The 16281-nt window shown below is 40.7% G+C and overlaps 2 protein-coding genes across 3 annotated transcripts in view; both read left to right on the top strand.

Annotated features, from left to right (window-relative positions):
• Positions 1 to 16281, top strand: part of gukh (GUK-holder) — a 1015958-nt gene that overhangs the window by 918591 nt on the left and 81086 nt on the right. For both annotated transcript variants that reach the window (XM_070085874.1, XM_070085875.1), the window contains exon 10: positions 1339 to 4454. In XM_070085874.1, coding sequence (XP_069941975.1) covers positions 1339 to 4454 — 3116 coding nt within the window. The remainder of the gene's footprint in view (positions 1 to 1338; positions 4455 to 16281) is intronic.
• LOC138852819 (putative cyclin-dependent serine/threonine-protein kinase DDB_G0272797/DDB_G0274007) lies at positions 4461 to 13647 on the top strand. Its single transcript, XM_070085878.1, has one exon. It carries the CDS (start codon positions 6769 to 6771, stop codon positions 7435 to 7437), a length of 669 nt encoding a protein of 222 aa, XP_069941979.1. The 5' UTR covers positions 4461 to 6768; the 3' UTR covers positions 7438 to 13647.

Below are 16281 nucleotides of genomic sequence, written 5' to 3'. Positions count from 1 at the left end.
GGGAGTTGACGTGTCAGCGGATGGATTTATGAAGGATGAGGTTAATCATAGAATTAACGAAGGAAAAAAGGTGAGTGGTGCATTGAGGTATATGTGTAGACAAAAAATGTTATCTATGGAGGCAAAGAAAGGAATGTATGAAAGTATAGTGATACCAACACTCTTATACGGGTGTGAAGCTTAGGTTGTAAATGCAGCAGCGAGGAGATGGTTGGAGGCAGTGGAGATGTCCTGTCATAGGGCAATGTGTGGTGTAAATATTATGCAGAGAATTCGGAGTGTGGAAATTAGGAGAAGGTGTGGAGTTAATAAAAGTATTAGTCAGAGGGCTGAAGAGGGGTTGTTGAGGTGTTTTGGTCATTTAGAGAGAATGGATCAAAGTAGAATGACATGGAGAGCGTATAAATCTGTAGGGGAAGGAAGGCGGAGTAGGGGTAATCCTTGAAAGGGTTGGAGGGTGAGGGTAAAGGAGGTTTTGTGGGCAAGGGTCTTGGACTACCAGCAAGCGTGTGTGTGTGTGTTAGGTAGGAGTGAATGGAGACGAATGGTATTTGGGACCTGACGAGCTGTTGGAGTGTGAGCAGGGTGATATTTAGTGAAGGGATTCAGGGAAACCGGTTATTTTTATTTAGCCGGACTTGAGTCCTGGAAATGGGAAGTACAATGCCTGCACTCTAAAGGAGGGGTTTGGGATATTGGCAGTTTGGAGGGACATGTTGTGTATCTTTATATGTATATGCTTCTAAACTGTTGTGTTCTGAGCACCTCTGCAAAAACAGTGATTATGTGTGAGTGAGGTGAAAGTGTTGAATGATGATGAAAGTATTTTCTTTTTGGGGATTTTCTTTTTTTTTTGGTCACCCTGCCTCGGTGGGAGACAGCCGACTTGTTAAAAAAAAAAAAATTCTTATGGGAAATATTACTTCAGTTTTCAACAAATCCTTTTTTGCCGACCTTCTGGAATGGATTAAAGATGAAAACCAGGGTTCCACTGTATTTGAGTGAGCTGAGCTCTTGACATAGAACTACGTGAGGGACTCTAGTCTTAGTGACATAAGATATATTAAGATAATCTTTCTTCAAGTTTTCTGTATATAATTTATAAACAGTATTACAGTGTTATAAATTTATAAATTGCTTTTGGCATATAATAGTGGTAAATTATGCAGATTTAACTAACAGTAGCCCAACAAATTCAGTAAATGTAAAGAATTGAAAAAAGTTTCACCTCCTCAATTTATATGTAAATAGTTTCATTTATTCAAGAAAATGTGAATTTTATCTTTTAGTGTAAAGTTTGTAAAAGTTAATTTTTAATCAATAAATTTATATTTACAGGTCATTGCAAATTAGATCATCATCTCCTTCAAGTAATCAGCGAACCAACTCCAGAACAACTGATGACTTTCCTTCAACATCATCACATGCAAGTGATGGTACTCTGACACCTACACAAGATATACAAGATATCCCTTTCCTGGATGATGATACTAGTTCAGCTTACTCCTGTGACACTGAAGGCTATTACACATCCTTCCATATAGACAGTGGTCTGCGTTCAGTAAGTTATGAAGGAAATACATTAGCTAGTGAAAACGAATACGAGTTGTTTGGTAAAGGAAGCACTGGTACTACCAATAGTTCAGCAAGTTTAGGAACTGTTGTCATGAGGAATCCTGAGAAAAAGACACCTCCAAAGCCACCACAAAGGGTGAGCAGCTTAGAGAGAAAACGTGAAAATAGAGAAAGTGTTATTACAGTTATTCATGTGAATGGGTCTACATCTTCACAAGAAGATGTTGCTGGAGATGTACCTGACAAAGCATGTAGTCAAGATGGTGATAGTAGGAGCTCACGGGATGGTGACAGTGGACGTGAAACTTCTAGTTCACCTACTGAACCCACAAGTCCACGCCAGCCCAGTTTACCATCCCCAGAATTAGAATGCTCAGAATCTGATTTAGAAGCAGATAGACAAGAAATTTTACGTGTTAAAACAACAATTAATTCGAGTCGTATACCATCAATGTGTGTGATAACACCTCCACAAAGTGATGACGAAAGTGTTAGGTCTGGGAGTGTTCCACTATCTAGGGAAAGTTCAGGGTCACAGATTGATGCTCAAGGGCAGCAGGCACCTCCTCAGGGACTAATGGGTTCCCTTGCTAGTCAGGGACAGACTCACAGTGTTGCTGCTAAATTACTCTCTTTTCAGAGTAGTGGTGCAAGAAGTGGTGGTGCTATTAATAGTGGTAAGGCTGTAGTAGATGCTAGTGTTAGTGAAAAGAAAGATCCAGTATTAAAAGCTACAGTTTTACCCCATGGCTATACCCCAACGCTTACTGTTATTCCCCGTGCTAAAGATGGGGACATTAATGCTCATTTGAAAGGAATTATGCATACAGCAGCTGTAGCATCTCCAGCACAACCAGACCCTGATCAGCCAGTGTTGATTAGACCCTCTCTAGTCAAACAAGCAGAGCGAGAAAAGAGATTATCACAAGAAAGTGATGAAAAGCAACATGCTGAATTACAAAAGCAAGTATCGAAAGAACAACAAAAGGCACCAAGGGAAAAGACTCAGTCACAGACTTCAGAGATGGTATCTTACAAGGAACTTCCTCCTCCTACCACAAGTGGTGCTCATCCATTTAGTGCTGTGCCTAACAGTGTCAAACAGAGTGTAGTAATCACACCAACTAACTCTTTAGAGAGAAGGAAGGCTAACCCTTCCAAACCTGGAGCCCGAGTCACACTGAATTCTGATGGAAAAGTTGTTTACTCTTCAGATAGTTTACCTCGGCGCAAAGGGCACTCTTCCTTTGAACCTGGGCCATATATTAAGCAGGTTGTGAGCTCATCACAACACCAACAAGTAGGAGGTGCCAGTAATTCTCACACTCTTACTGTATCACATGTGAAGTCCTCCGTTTCTACAGCAACAAGCAGCATGCAGCACCCGGCATTGCCTGTGTCTACAGCTCTGAATAATGCAGTTACAGTGCCCCTCTCTCACCCAATGGCACAACGACCACAACAGCCCCTTCCACCTTCAGCATCACATATGATGTCTACATCTTCAGCACCACCATCATCTCAGTCAAAACAATCTTCTGATACAACTTCACAATCTACAAAACCTGTTCCATCTTTACAACCTATGTCATATACTCCACAACTTATTCAAGCTACTGCTACACAGCCACCTTCAGTGGGACCTTCCCATTCCATTCAAGCCATTTCTTCTCAATACCCAACAACTTTACCTTCTCATACTCATCCAGCACAACCATCACAGCCTCATCCTGCACTGCCATCACAGTCACTCCCAGAAATTCCTTTACAATCTCAGCCATTACCACCTCAACAGCCTCTTCCAATATTGTCACAACCTCTCCCAGTTCTGCCTCCACAGTCTATGTTAAGTCAGTCTTCACAGCCTATTCCAGCATCTCAGTCACTTTCTAGTACAACTTCACAACCTGTCTTACATACATCAACACAATCAGTTACTCATCCTTCTGCAAAAGTTCAGCCAATTCAACCAAAGCAAGATTCTCAACCCATACTTCAGAAAACTGCCAGTGTACCTCCACTTGTGAGCATGGCACAAGTGCCAACAACAGTAACAAGCCAACATGCTCGCCCACCTCAACCATTACCACAGCAAAGATTGCAGCAATCTGTACAGCCGCCTCAATCTCCTGGTAGTCAGAGACAAGTGACCTTTGTTGCCAAAAGTGATGTTGATCAGAGCCTTACTGAAAAACAACTTACAAGTATTGCAGGAAGTTCCAATGGCATATATGGAACTACACAGCAGCAGCAACAAATGAGGCAGCAACAGCAGCAGATCTATCAGGCCCGACAAGAAGCACAGAGGCAGCTACTGCAGCAGCAACAAATGCAGATTTATCAGACACGCCAAGAGGCTCAAAGGGCACTACAGCAACAGCAACAAATGCAGCAACAGCTTATTTATCAAACAAGAGAGGAAGCTCAAAGGCAGTTACAGCAGCAACAACAGATGATGGTGCAGCAACAAGCAATATATCAAACTCGACAGGAAGCTCACCAGGCACATCAACTACAGCAACAGCAGTCGCTACCACAACAACAGATGCAGGTTGCAACTACATCTGGAAGTGTTATTATGGCATCCCAGGGAGCACCAATGTCTCCAAGAAGTCAGCGGGCTGGTGCATATGTACATGTACAGGGTCAAGTTCCTCAGGGGACAGCAACTCAGCAGGCACCAGCAGTGCAGTCCTCACAAAGCAACCAGTCTAGCACTAAAATTGCTCAGCGTCCCCAGAGTGCACATGGTTATCCCTCTAGTGGTACAACCTCTCGTGCACCTACTCCTGTGCAAGGCCCCATCACCTCCAGCCCTAGACGTGGGGCCCAACCCAGCACTGAGGCCTTCACTCACCCACACCAGCGCACTGATCCAGGTACACAGTTTCTTAGTGCACAGTCACAAGCACCATTATTAGATGAAGACCTTGATCCCACCACTGATCGTGTGCTGTTAGCCTTGGCCCATGCCCGCTTAGCCACTCACCAGCTTCTTACCAATACTCGACCTTCTGCCTTACGTTTAGACTATAATGAATCAGAGCAGTGGAGTCAGGAAGTAGAGACAAAAGCAGGCTGTTCTAATCCATCTCAGTTTGATGCTGCTAGATCTGGACATAGCCCTTTTCAAAGAAATAATAGTTATAAATTAGCCACAGCTCCTCTTTCAGAAGCCACTAATAATCTTTTTCATAAAGTAGAAGGTTTTGCTAATGTTCATGATTTTGATGAATATCAGTTGCCCCTGATCAATAACAGTACTATTCATGGTCCAAGGGCTATTGTTGGAAGACAAGGATCGAATAGGTGTCCGCAAAAACTTTTTCTTTTTCCTGGCAAGCAGAATTATGTGGGTCAGGGCAAGAGCCTATCAGTAAAACGTCCTGTTAGTCCAGTTAGTCCAGGTCAAGTTATTAATCCCAACGTAAGCAGACGTAGATATTATGGAACTCAGGTCATGGTCAATCCAGCAGTAATTCATGAATTGAAATCACCTAAAGCAGTAGGTACAAGTAAGGAGAATAAAGCTACTCAGGACAGTGTACCTAAAGATAGCAAATGTAGTGTATCAGTAAAATCCAACATGACACAATTAGTTGGCACTAAACCTCGTATTGTTGGGATCATGAAGAAACCCCCTTCCCCAGTCACAGACACAGAGATTTGGTAATGACAACAAATTTGATCTTTCCTTTTTTTTTTTTTTTTTTTTTTTTTGGCTTAGTGAATATGCAAAAAATTCTTCTCCCTAGTCAGTGTGAAACACTCAGAGCAGCATTAGTAGTCATAAAGTGCCATCTACATGTAGCTAAACTAACATATTACTGCCATGCATTGAGATAGATATCTAGAATTATTTTTTTTTTTTTTTTTTGGGGGGGGGGGGGGGTTGTAGTTACTTAATAAGCTGGAGAAGTTATCTTTTGTTAAAATATAAAAAGAACATCAAGAGAAAAGAATAATTATTGATAAGATTAAATTACTGTATATTTATACTGGACAAACACAGTGGGCTGCAAAAGGAAAAAGTATTACTGTATATGAATGTTTGTCTGGTGTTTCAAGTCTTGACCCTTTAGAGGAAATTATGTTATCTATTCCTGGTATTGTGTAGTAAGTCAGCAAGAGTAGCCACTCCTTGGAGCTTTCCCAGTGCTTCTCAAATACAGTGCAAAACAACCATATATTAAAACTCAGGTTTAGTGTAACCTTGCGGGAGAAGTTATAATGGCACACCTGACTTTACCTCAGATACACCACAGTAATAGTTGCACTCTCAACTTTACCTCAGATGTACCACAGGAATGGTTACTCTCAGACCTTACCTCAGATATACCATAGGAATGGTTGTACTCTCAGACCTTACCTCAGATATACCATAGGAATGGTTGTACTCTCAGACCTTACCTCAGATATACCACAGGAATAGTTGCACTCTCAGCCTTACCTCAGATTTACCACAGGAATAGTTGCACTCTCAAACCTTACTTCAGATACACTGCACACCACAGGAATGGCTATATTCTATGCATTACAGTGGACCCCCGCATAGCGATATTAATCCGTGCAAGAGAGCTCATTGTTATGCGAAATTATCGTTATGCGAATGAATTTTCCCCATAAGAAATAATGGAAATCAAATTAATCCGTGCAAGACACCCAAAAGTATGAAAAAAAAAATTTTACCACATGAAATATACATTTTCCTACACACAAAGAGAAGGATACATGCACAATAGTAGAGTAGTACATGCACAATATATATTGTGCATGTACTACTCTACTAAATGAAGAATAAATGACACTTACCTTTATTGAAGATGCAGCAATGACTGATGAGACACTGTGTCCTGGGAGTGCCTTTTCCTCCTGAGTACTGTAGGTCCTGTTTGGCATTTTCTTCCAGAACAGGCCTTATCACACTGTGTATGCCACTACGATTCTTAAATCTCTCAAACCAACCTTTGCTGGCTTTAAATTCACCAATATGAGCACTAGTTCCAGGCATTTTTCCCTGTTCACCTGGGTGTTAGTCGACTGGTGTGGGTTGCATCCTGGGAGAGAAGATTAAGGACCCCAATGGAAATAAGTTAGACAGTCTTCAATGACACTGACTTTTTTGGGTTATCCTGGGTGGAAAATCCTCTGGGGTTAATTGTTTCTTGGTATTCTCAATAAGCCACACCAACAATGGTGCTACAGCAGCAGCAGCAGCAGCTGACAGTGCTACAGCAGCAGCAGACAATGCTACAACAGCAGCAGACGATGCTACAGCAGCAGCAGCAGCTGACGGTGGTACAGCAGCAGCAGCAGCTGACAGTGCTACAGCAGCAGCAGACGATGCTACAGCAGCAGCAGACGATGCTACAGCAGCAGCAGATGATGCTACAGCAGCAGCAGACGGTACTACAGCAGCAGCAGCAGCTGACGGTGGTACAGCAGCAGCAGCAGCTGACAGTGCTACAGCAGCAGCAGACGATGCTACAGCAGCAGCAGACGATGCTACAGCAGCAGCAGACGATGCTACAGCAGCAGCAGACGATGCTACAGCAGCAGCAGACGGTACTACAGCAGCAGCAGACGGTACTACAACAACAGCAGCAGCTGACGGTGGTACAACAGCAGCAGCAGCTGACAGTGCTACAGCAGCAGCAGACGATGCTACAGCAGCAGCAGACGGTACTACAGCAGCAGCAGACGGTACTACAGCAGCAGCAGCAGCTGACGGTGGTACAACAGCAGCAGCAGCTGACAGTGCTACAGCAGCAGCAGACGATGCTACAGCAGCAGCAGACGGTACTACAGCAGCAGCAGCAGCTGATGGTGGTACAGCAGCAGCAGCAGCTGTACCACCAATAGTAGCGATGGTTGATTGGGGTTTATTATACAACCTGGCCAGCTCGGAGACACGCACTCCACTTTCATACTTATCAATGATCTTTTTCTTCATCTCTATAGTAATTCTCACCCTTATTGCTGTAGGGTTGGCACTAGAAGCTTTCTTGGGGCCCATGGTCACTTATTTTGCAGATAAAATCACCAAAAACACTGTAATAATACGAAATGTTCCGATTGTATGCTTGGATGTTACCGTGGAGGCTGGCTGGTAAACAATGCCACCGGCGGAACATGTGAGGCTGGCTAAGGGCGCACATTAGACGCGTCTCGGACGAACAGCGTTGAGCGGGTTTTTTAGTGGTATGCGAGGCAAAATCTTGGCGATAAAATGTAGCGGTATGCGGATTTAACGTTATGCAAGGCCAACGGTATGCGGGGGTCCACTGTACTAGAAAGAGGTGCTGCAATACCTTCTGAGGGATTGAATCCAGAATAATTGGATATACAGTAGGCATTATAAATGTGCATGCTTATATATGGATCACACAGAAAACAACCTCTCACTTAGCGAAGTACTCGTTTAACTGCTCTTTGGACTTAGGACGGGCTCTCTGACCAGTATTTATACCTAAATAATGTATATTAGAGTTGATTTCCTCTATTCTGTTTATTTCAATATACAGTACACTACTCTATAAACATTTAAAAATGTACCAGAAATGTTATGAATGGTGCAAAGGTGACACTAAAACAATATCAGAGATGGTTGACACACACTCACTACCATTTTGCATGCTCCTCACTTAGCGATGAATTCGTTTAATGATGTGGTCTTAGGAATGGAACTCCGTCGTTAAGTGAGGTGAGGCTGTATATAATATTGAAATACAGCCTCTCCTCACTTAACAACGGAGCTCCTTTTCTAATACCGTGTTGATAAACGAGTTCGTCACTAAACAAGGAGCATGCTATAATGGTAGTGGATTTATGTCGACCATCTTTGATACTGCTTTAATGTCACCCTTACATCATTTATAACTTTTTTGTATATTTTTAAATGTTTATACATAGTGTACTGTGTATTATAATAAACAGAATAGAGGAAATCAGCTGTAATATGCATTATTTCAATATGCATGCTGGTCAAGAGGGCCCTTCCTAAGTCTGAGTCATTGGTAAACGAGTATGTCACAAAGTGAGGAGAGGCTGTATGTATATGTTTCTTATTTAAACTAGTATTTCATACCTTTCCTCCTGATGCATTCTTTAAGTATCCTAGGCACTGATAAGGCTTAGAAAACTCAATACTGTTGCACATGTGCTAAATGGTACTCAAGATTTTGGTGTTAGAATACATGTCCATTCCAAAAAGCTCATGTTTCGTGAGTTTCCAAACATTCTTTATTGGTTTTAAGTCCAGTGAGTTTCCAGTCATTAAAAAATAGAAAAATCACAATAATTTAGCCACTTCTTTATGTCTTTGGCAGTATTTTAAGGGGGACTGTCTTCATTACAAAAGTTGCCCTGGCACTTCTTGAATCAGTCAGGCAAATAGTCTGCCAAAGGCATATTTATGAACATGCATATCTATGATGCCTACTGTATATTCATATAATGGGTGTAATTTTTACTGTGTAATTATATGAAACATTGAACTTGTTCATCATTGAGATCATGTTGTCTAGGTCTTGGAAAGATAGCTAGGGAATAAGTGATACTGAACTTTTTTCTTCTGGTCACCCTGCCTTTGTAGAAAATGGCCAGCAGTAAATAAGTAAATGAATAAATATTTTTCTTTAACACACTGGCTATCTTCACCAAGCTAGGGTGACTCAAGAAAAAGTGAAAATATATTCACTGTCATTCACTCAATTGCTGCCTTGCCAGCAGTGTGCTGACATCACAGTTCAGATGACCCTCTGACCTTCAGCATACTCACTTGTTCCTCAGATATAGTCACTGTACCTCCCACCTCCAAGACAAGTCCAGTTTTTACACAGAAATGGTGTATAGAAGACATAGTATATGGAGAAAAAAGGAGGTGAAAAGAGTAGTGAGGGAGTGCAAAAATTTAATATAAGTTTCGAACCAAAATGTCGTCATAAGTTTCTTTCTCCTATGTGTAGGTTATTTGTGTAATGTAACAGCAATGTTAAGATGAAGAGTTAGTCGAGGGAGCACAAAAGAACAAACAATGAGAGAATGAGTGAGTATCAGCAATTTTACTGAGAATTAAGAAGCAGCTTTTAAGAGAGAGATCAGTGAAGGGAGAAAGCCTGGAGAGCAAAGAGATTTGGCAGTTAAAAAACAAAGAGTAGATGTTAGATGGGGAGGTGGAGGTACTGGAAGTTGAAGAGAATACTTTGATGATTTGGTGAATGTTAAGGATTAAAAGGAGGCGAGGATTTCATGCAGTAGGCAAGGAGGAATAAAATTGCATAGTAGTGAGGAGGAGCCTAAGGTGAATGAAAGCTTGAAGGCAGTGGGTAGAATGAAATGAAGTAAAGTAGCTTGGATAGATGGGATTAATACAGAGATATTAAAGGCAGGCAAGAATATAATATTAATGGTTAGTCTATTTGCTCATATGTATGAAAAAGGGAAGGTACCTTAGGACTGCCAAATAGCATGTATACAGTGGACCCCCGGTTAACGAACTTTTTTCATTCCGGTAGTATGTTCAGGTGCCAGTACTGACCGAATTTTTTCCCATAAGGAATATTGTGAAGTAGATTAGTCAATTTCAGACCCCCAAACATACACGTACAAACGCACTTACATAAATACACTTACATAATTGGTCGCATTTGGAGGTGATCGTTAAGCGGGGGTCCACTGTAGTTCCAGTGTATAAGACAAAAAGGAGATTATAAGGAAAGGAAATGAAACTGTTGGATATAGCAGGTAAAGTGTATGGTAAATTATTATTGAAAGAGTTAGAGATAAGCCAGAAAACAGGGTTGCAAAGGGGATTTAGGAAGGGTAGGGAAAATGTAGACAAGTGTTTATAATAGAAAAGTGAACAATACTTAGTTAAGGTAAGGAACTGTTTGCTGAATTTATCAATTTATAGAAGGCATATGATAGGGTGGATAGGGAAACAGTGTGGTACATGTTGCAACTGTATGGAATAGATGATAGGTTGCTTATAGTAAAAAGTTTTTATGTAGACAGTGAGGCTTAGGTCAGGGTATGTAAGAAAGGGGTGGGGATTTATTTCCTAGTAAAAGTAAGCTTTAGACAAAGATGTATATAAGTCTGGGGTGGAAGATAGGAGGGGTAGGGTTCATTTCATGAATGGTTGGAGGAAATGAATAAAGGAATTGTCACAGTTGCTCTGCTGATGATACAGTTCTTTTGGGAGATTCTGAAGAGAAGTTTCAAAGGTTGGTGGAGGAATTTGGGAGTGTATGTGGAAGGAGAAAATTGGATATCAGATTAGAGGGATCAAATATAGAGAAATTGAAAGGATTGCAAAATGGAAACCTGTTAATTTTTTGCACTAAAGCAAGATTGCTGATCTTTTCTGTCTCATCAACGCCTAAGATAACAGGTAAATTTTAAAAACTTCTAATACATTCAGTATACATATATCTTTAAATTTTATGTGCTTCTTAATAGTTCTTAATCCTGTAATATTTTCTTTCCAACCTAGGACAATCAGTCTGAGAACAGGGTTTGGGAAAGATAGTCCCCAGAACTACTAACAGATAGCAGAATGTAGTGTGATATTTGAGTATGGACATGTCAACAAATGGTTTCTTTGAAAGAAAAAGTGAAATATTAGATTAGATGAGGGGCAAAAAGGTAGGTGGTGTGATGAAACATCTGTGGAAAAAAACATTCATCAGTGGAGGTCAAAAGAGGAAATGTTCCAAAGTATAGTGGTACCAACACTTTTATATGGGTGTACAGCATGTGTTTTGAATGCTGCAGCAAGAAGGAGACTACAGGCAGTGGAGATATCATGTTTGAGAACAATGTGTAGTGTGAATATCGTAAAGAATTCAAAGCATAGAAATTAAAAGGTGGGGTCACCAAGGGTTTAATTCAGAGGGCTAAGGAGGGATTGTTGAGGTGTTTTGGGCTGTAGAGAGGATGAAGAGGAATAGGATGATGAAGAGGGTGTGTATGTCTGGGGTGGATGGTAGGAGGGGTAAGGTTCATTCCAGGAATGGTTGGAGGCAATAAATAAAGGAGACTTGAGTTTTAGGGTTTGAGTGTGTAAGTTTGGTGGATAGGAGTGAATGGAGACAAATGGTTTGTGCTGGATATTCTGTTAGAGTTTGATCAAGGTAACATTTATGAAGGGATTCAGAGAAACCAGTTAGCCAAACTTGAGTCCTGGAGGTGGGAAGGGCAGTGCATGCACCCTGAAAGAGGAGTGGGGATGTTGAAGTAGGAATTGTAATGTCAGCACACTGTTGGCAAGATAAAAGCTGCTTCCAGGGGTCACTACCTCTACAGCTTACTCCCGAGAGGACCCAGGATCAATCATCAGACAAGGACTCAGTGGAAATAAGTCACTTTCCTGGGTTACCCTAAGTTAAATCTACATACTGTTCCATTATTGTATACCTAAGACATCTATGTCACTTGAGAACCATTGTAAAGATTTATTAGGAGCCTAATCTGTGACCAGGCTGCAAGAGTGATGAATCCCTTGAAATCAACTACAAGTAGGTAGACCATAAAATTAAGGACATTTCTGATGCAAATCTGACAGTACCTGGTGAATCATAGGCATAAGGGCTACATCATTAAAAACATTGACAAAATTTACTCATCCAGCATTAAGCCCTTCACTGTAGGAAGCCCTGAAATTAAAAGTGCTGACAGTGTCTACATTAAAAAAAAAAAAAATCTGGAATGGTAGTGATTTTTTTTTTCTTTTTTGAGGGTAATGACACCCATATGAAATTTGATGGAAACTTACAGAATTAAGCGGGTGCGAAGTTAGCAGTCTGAGGGCAATTCCTCTCAGTATTTTGTATGTCGTTATCATGTCCCCCCTATCTCTCCTGTCCTCCAGTGTCTTCAGGTTGATTTTTGTGCACCAGTGATTTCACCCGCTTTGAGTCATGTTTTAAGCCAGATTTATTGCTCATTTCAAATTTTTAGCTATTTCTACAGTATGCTTTCCATTCTTTTCAATGAGTATAAGAAACTGCCCATTTCACTACCAGAACTACTTTATAAAGTGCACAGAAGTCAGTAATTTGGCCAATTTTACAGAAAATTACAAAATAGAATCCATAATAAACACTGTTGATTTTCCAGGCAGTAAAGCAACATTTCCTCTGTTCATTAATCACAACCTCAGGCCTCTCCTATATTACACTTACCCTCCATTTTGAATTCATCATCACGAAAAATCGAAGATTTATCCTATTTCTCAGATGATGAAATATATTTAACCAGGAATGATTGGTCATGGCTTGTGGCTTCCTAATAATTAAATCAAATCAAGTAAAATCTCATAAAACAGACTGGGGGTGTAGGGGGGCCTTCCCAGCCTTGGGAAAATCATCAATAATTTAATATTTTCACTGTTTTTTGAATGTGATTTCAAGCTACTTCTGGTCCTTAAACCATCCAAAATCATCTTTATTTTAGTTACATGTCTTCTGTTCAAGAAACAGCTAATAGTCATAAAAAAACCATCCTAGAAAAACCTCAAAGTTGTTTTTTTCAACCAAACACAGTCAGAAATTTGCTTATCCTATCATGCACTGTATTGGACATGTTATGTTAATCTCCAGGGTTTATTACCTGGACCTCAGCAATGAGAGTGGCTTCTCTCACCGCTGGGCAACGGCGACTAGTGCACTGTATTGGACAGGATTTTTTTTTATACTGTGCACACTCACTGCACGGACCCATTATCTCATATCTAGGCCAAAATTTACCGCTCACAGCTTATCCGAGGGAGCTGTGTTCAAATCATAGATCTGTGCAAGGGATCCTGACATCATTAATATGACAACATCAATACATGACGATCACTTGAAAGGTTAATAGATATATCTGAATAGTGCATATATGCTGGCTCTCATGGAACAGGTGAAGAAACCAGATAATGACAATCTTAGTGACACTCATGAATGGAAGTTTTTGGCCAGAGGTTGTCAGGAATGTTTGCCTTATGAAATCATGCTGATGCGGAGGTAGGATGATCTGAGACAATCTGTGCAACATCCTATGTTAATCCGCAGGCTAACAGAGAAGATCGGTTAAGCAAGACAAGATGAGTGTAGGTTAATGTCACCAGACCCTGAGTTCTGGTTCTAAGTTTCGTACAACAGGTGTTGTGTTAGACCACTGTGTCAACTAAATTTGTAAGACGGTCCACTAGTATTTAAAGGTTAACCTGCTCATGGCCTTGATGGGAGCTGGGGGCCCACTGTTTACTTGGAGTATACCTGGAGAGTGGCAGGCTCTCTTGGGAGCCACTATCACATCACATTGGCTCTGGGGAGCTATTGATATGTGACATCGTCTTCACCTCTTGTGTCTTCAGTATATATATAAATCTACATCCAAGGGCATGTAGTTCAGCTTCATCAAGATTGTTTGATGGAACACCTTTCTAGGTTGAAGGACTGATCACCTCAAACTGATTCTTTACAGCACCCACTGTAGAGAGGTAGGTAGAAGAATCAACAGATTCCTGTTTAGAAATGAGAACCAAATTTTCACTCTCATTATCCTTTGTGAGTTCCAGGGAGGCAGTCTGAAAGAAAACACAGTAGACCATCTTGGTATCCAGTGAAAGAGAAGCTTTGAGAGGGCATCCTGCAAGTTAAGATGTTCAGGAAACTGTAGTGAGAATGGTACAATTCAAAGGTGAAGTTAAGTCCCTGTCAGTCACTTTTCTAAATAACAGAAGATGGATAGATTGGTAAGTTCCAGAACCATTTTAACATATGGATGAAGGTAGAAAGGAGAGTTAGAGAGGAAGTAGAAGCTGTAGTGAACAGGAACAAGAAGAGATTTGGGTCAAGTTACCAGAGGAAGAAAGGTTGATGGTAGGAATAATGCTAGAGCAGCATGCAACACTACCAATGAAATTCAATGTGCCAGTAACCTTCCATTTTTGCCAAGTACACATGATCTGTTGGCACAATAGTTGTTTTTAGAGAGAACAGCCTTCCTGGGGAAGCACTTGGAATCTCATGATTAGTAGCAGTGAGTTCTACTTGAATTTGTGAGAGGCCACTGTATTCATGGAGGCAAGGAAGGTGCAGAGCTGTATGAAATGGTCTTATGTTGAGGTGATGAGAGTATCTGAAGAAGGCAGAAGGGATGATGGAGGCACTATTGATAAGGGACCCCAGAGATGGGACCTCTCGAGGGAGTGCCTTTATGCTGGTGAAGCTCTCTTGATCCAAGGAATTGGAGCTGCCCACCCCTTTCTAAACTTGAACCTGATTGCTTACCATTCCTTAGGTGCTGCACGATTCTTAAAGGTTTAGCACTATAATAATCATAACAATATAATAATCCAGAAACAGGAATGCTGGGAACAGGTGAAGGAAGCCATTACATACAGACCTATGATTAGACACATGTGCAACTCTTGGGTATCTTTAAGATGCCCAAGAGTTGCACATGTGTCTTAATTTATCAACGTGTCGGTTCTCTGAACCATTCATCTACATACAGACCTAAATACTTTGATTAGTCATAGTAGCACTCAGGCTTAATATCATGTAAAGTGTAACCTTGGTAATCGAACTTAATTCATTCCAGAAGGCTGTTTGAGTGCCAATCTGTTCGAGTACCGAACAAATTTTTCCCACAAGGAATAAAGTAAATTAGATTTATCCGTTTCAGGACCCCAAAAATGCACTTGCAGCAACTTTGTGGTGTATTTTCGTATGGTATCTATGATTGTATTCTCATTGTCTTTGTCTCATTTGATAGAATGAAAGATATATTATAGAAATAGAGATGATTTTGAATGGTTTACAGAATAAAAGTACCTTGAAATTGAGCTCAGAGTAGCGGAATTGTTCGATTTTTGCTGATGTTAAGAGTAAACAAATCAACTGTGGGTCTAATATGCTTTCACAAATACACTGATATTATTTATACTCTTTTTTCAATAATGCAGTAGTCTGCATAACATTAAGTCTTCTATTTTTTGTGTGAATAAAAATTCAAAATGGAAAGCAAGCGTAATATAAGAGGGGCCCAAAGTGGGAGAAGCCAAAGGAGAGAGGGAGGGGCCAGTAGAAGGAGCATTCAGTATCTGATAAGTCGTCTTGATAGCCAGATACTAGCGGTGGTGCAAATATAGTGCTGTGTAAATATGCTAATATTAGTAGTAAAGGTTATCTGTCTATCACATTTATTCCAACTTGATATCAGAAACATGATAGATAACCTAGAAGCACAATAAAGACACCAAAAATTAATAATAAAAGGTACAGTGGAACCCCGAGTTTCGTCCTTAATCCGTTCCAGGAGCTAGGCCTAAAGTTGAAATGGCCTAAAGTTGAAGCAATATTTCCCATAAGAAATAATGTAAATCCAATTAATCTGTTCCAGACCCACAAAAATATTCACAAAAAATGCATTTTTTAAAGAATAGCCATAGTTTTACATATTTTTTTTTTTTTTTTATTATCACACCGGCCGATTCCCACCAAGGCAGGGTGGCCCGAAAAAGAAAAACTTTCACCATCATTCACTCCATCACTGTCTTGCCAGAAGGGTGCTTTACACTACAGTTTTTAAACTGCAACATTAACACCCCTCCTTCAGAGTGCAGGCACTGTACTTCCCATCTCCAGGACTCAAGTCCGGCCTGCCGGTTTCCCTGAATCCCTTCATAAATGTTACTTTGCTCACACTCCAACA

Source organism: Cherax quadricarinatus, chromosome 17, assembly GCF_038502225.1.
Source record: "Cherax quadricarinatus isolate ZL_2023a chromosome 17, ASM3850222v1, whole genome shotgun sequence".
Classification (NCBI taxonomy): domain Eukaryota; kingdom Metazoa; phylum Arthropoda; class Malacostraca; order Decapoda; family Parastacidae; genus Cherax; species Cherax quadricarinatus.
This window is presented reverse-complemented; position numbering and strand designations above follow the sequence as displayed.

What these genes read in the sequence shown, in the direction of transcription:
- LOC138852819 (XM_070085878.1), top strand. Translation starts at nt 6,769, where the DNA reads ATGGTGCTACAGCAGCAGCAGCAGCAGCTGACAGTGCTACAGCAGCAG.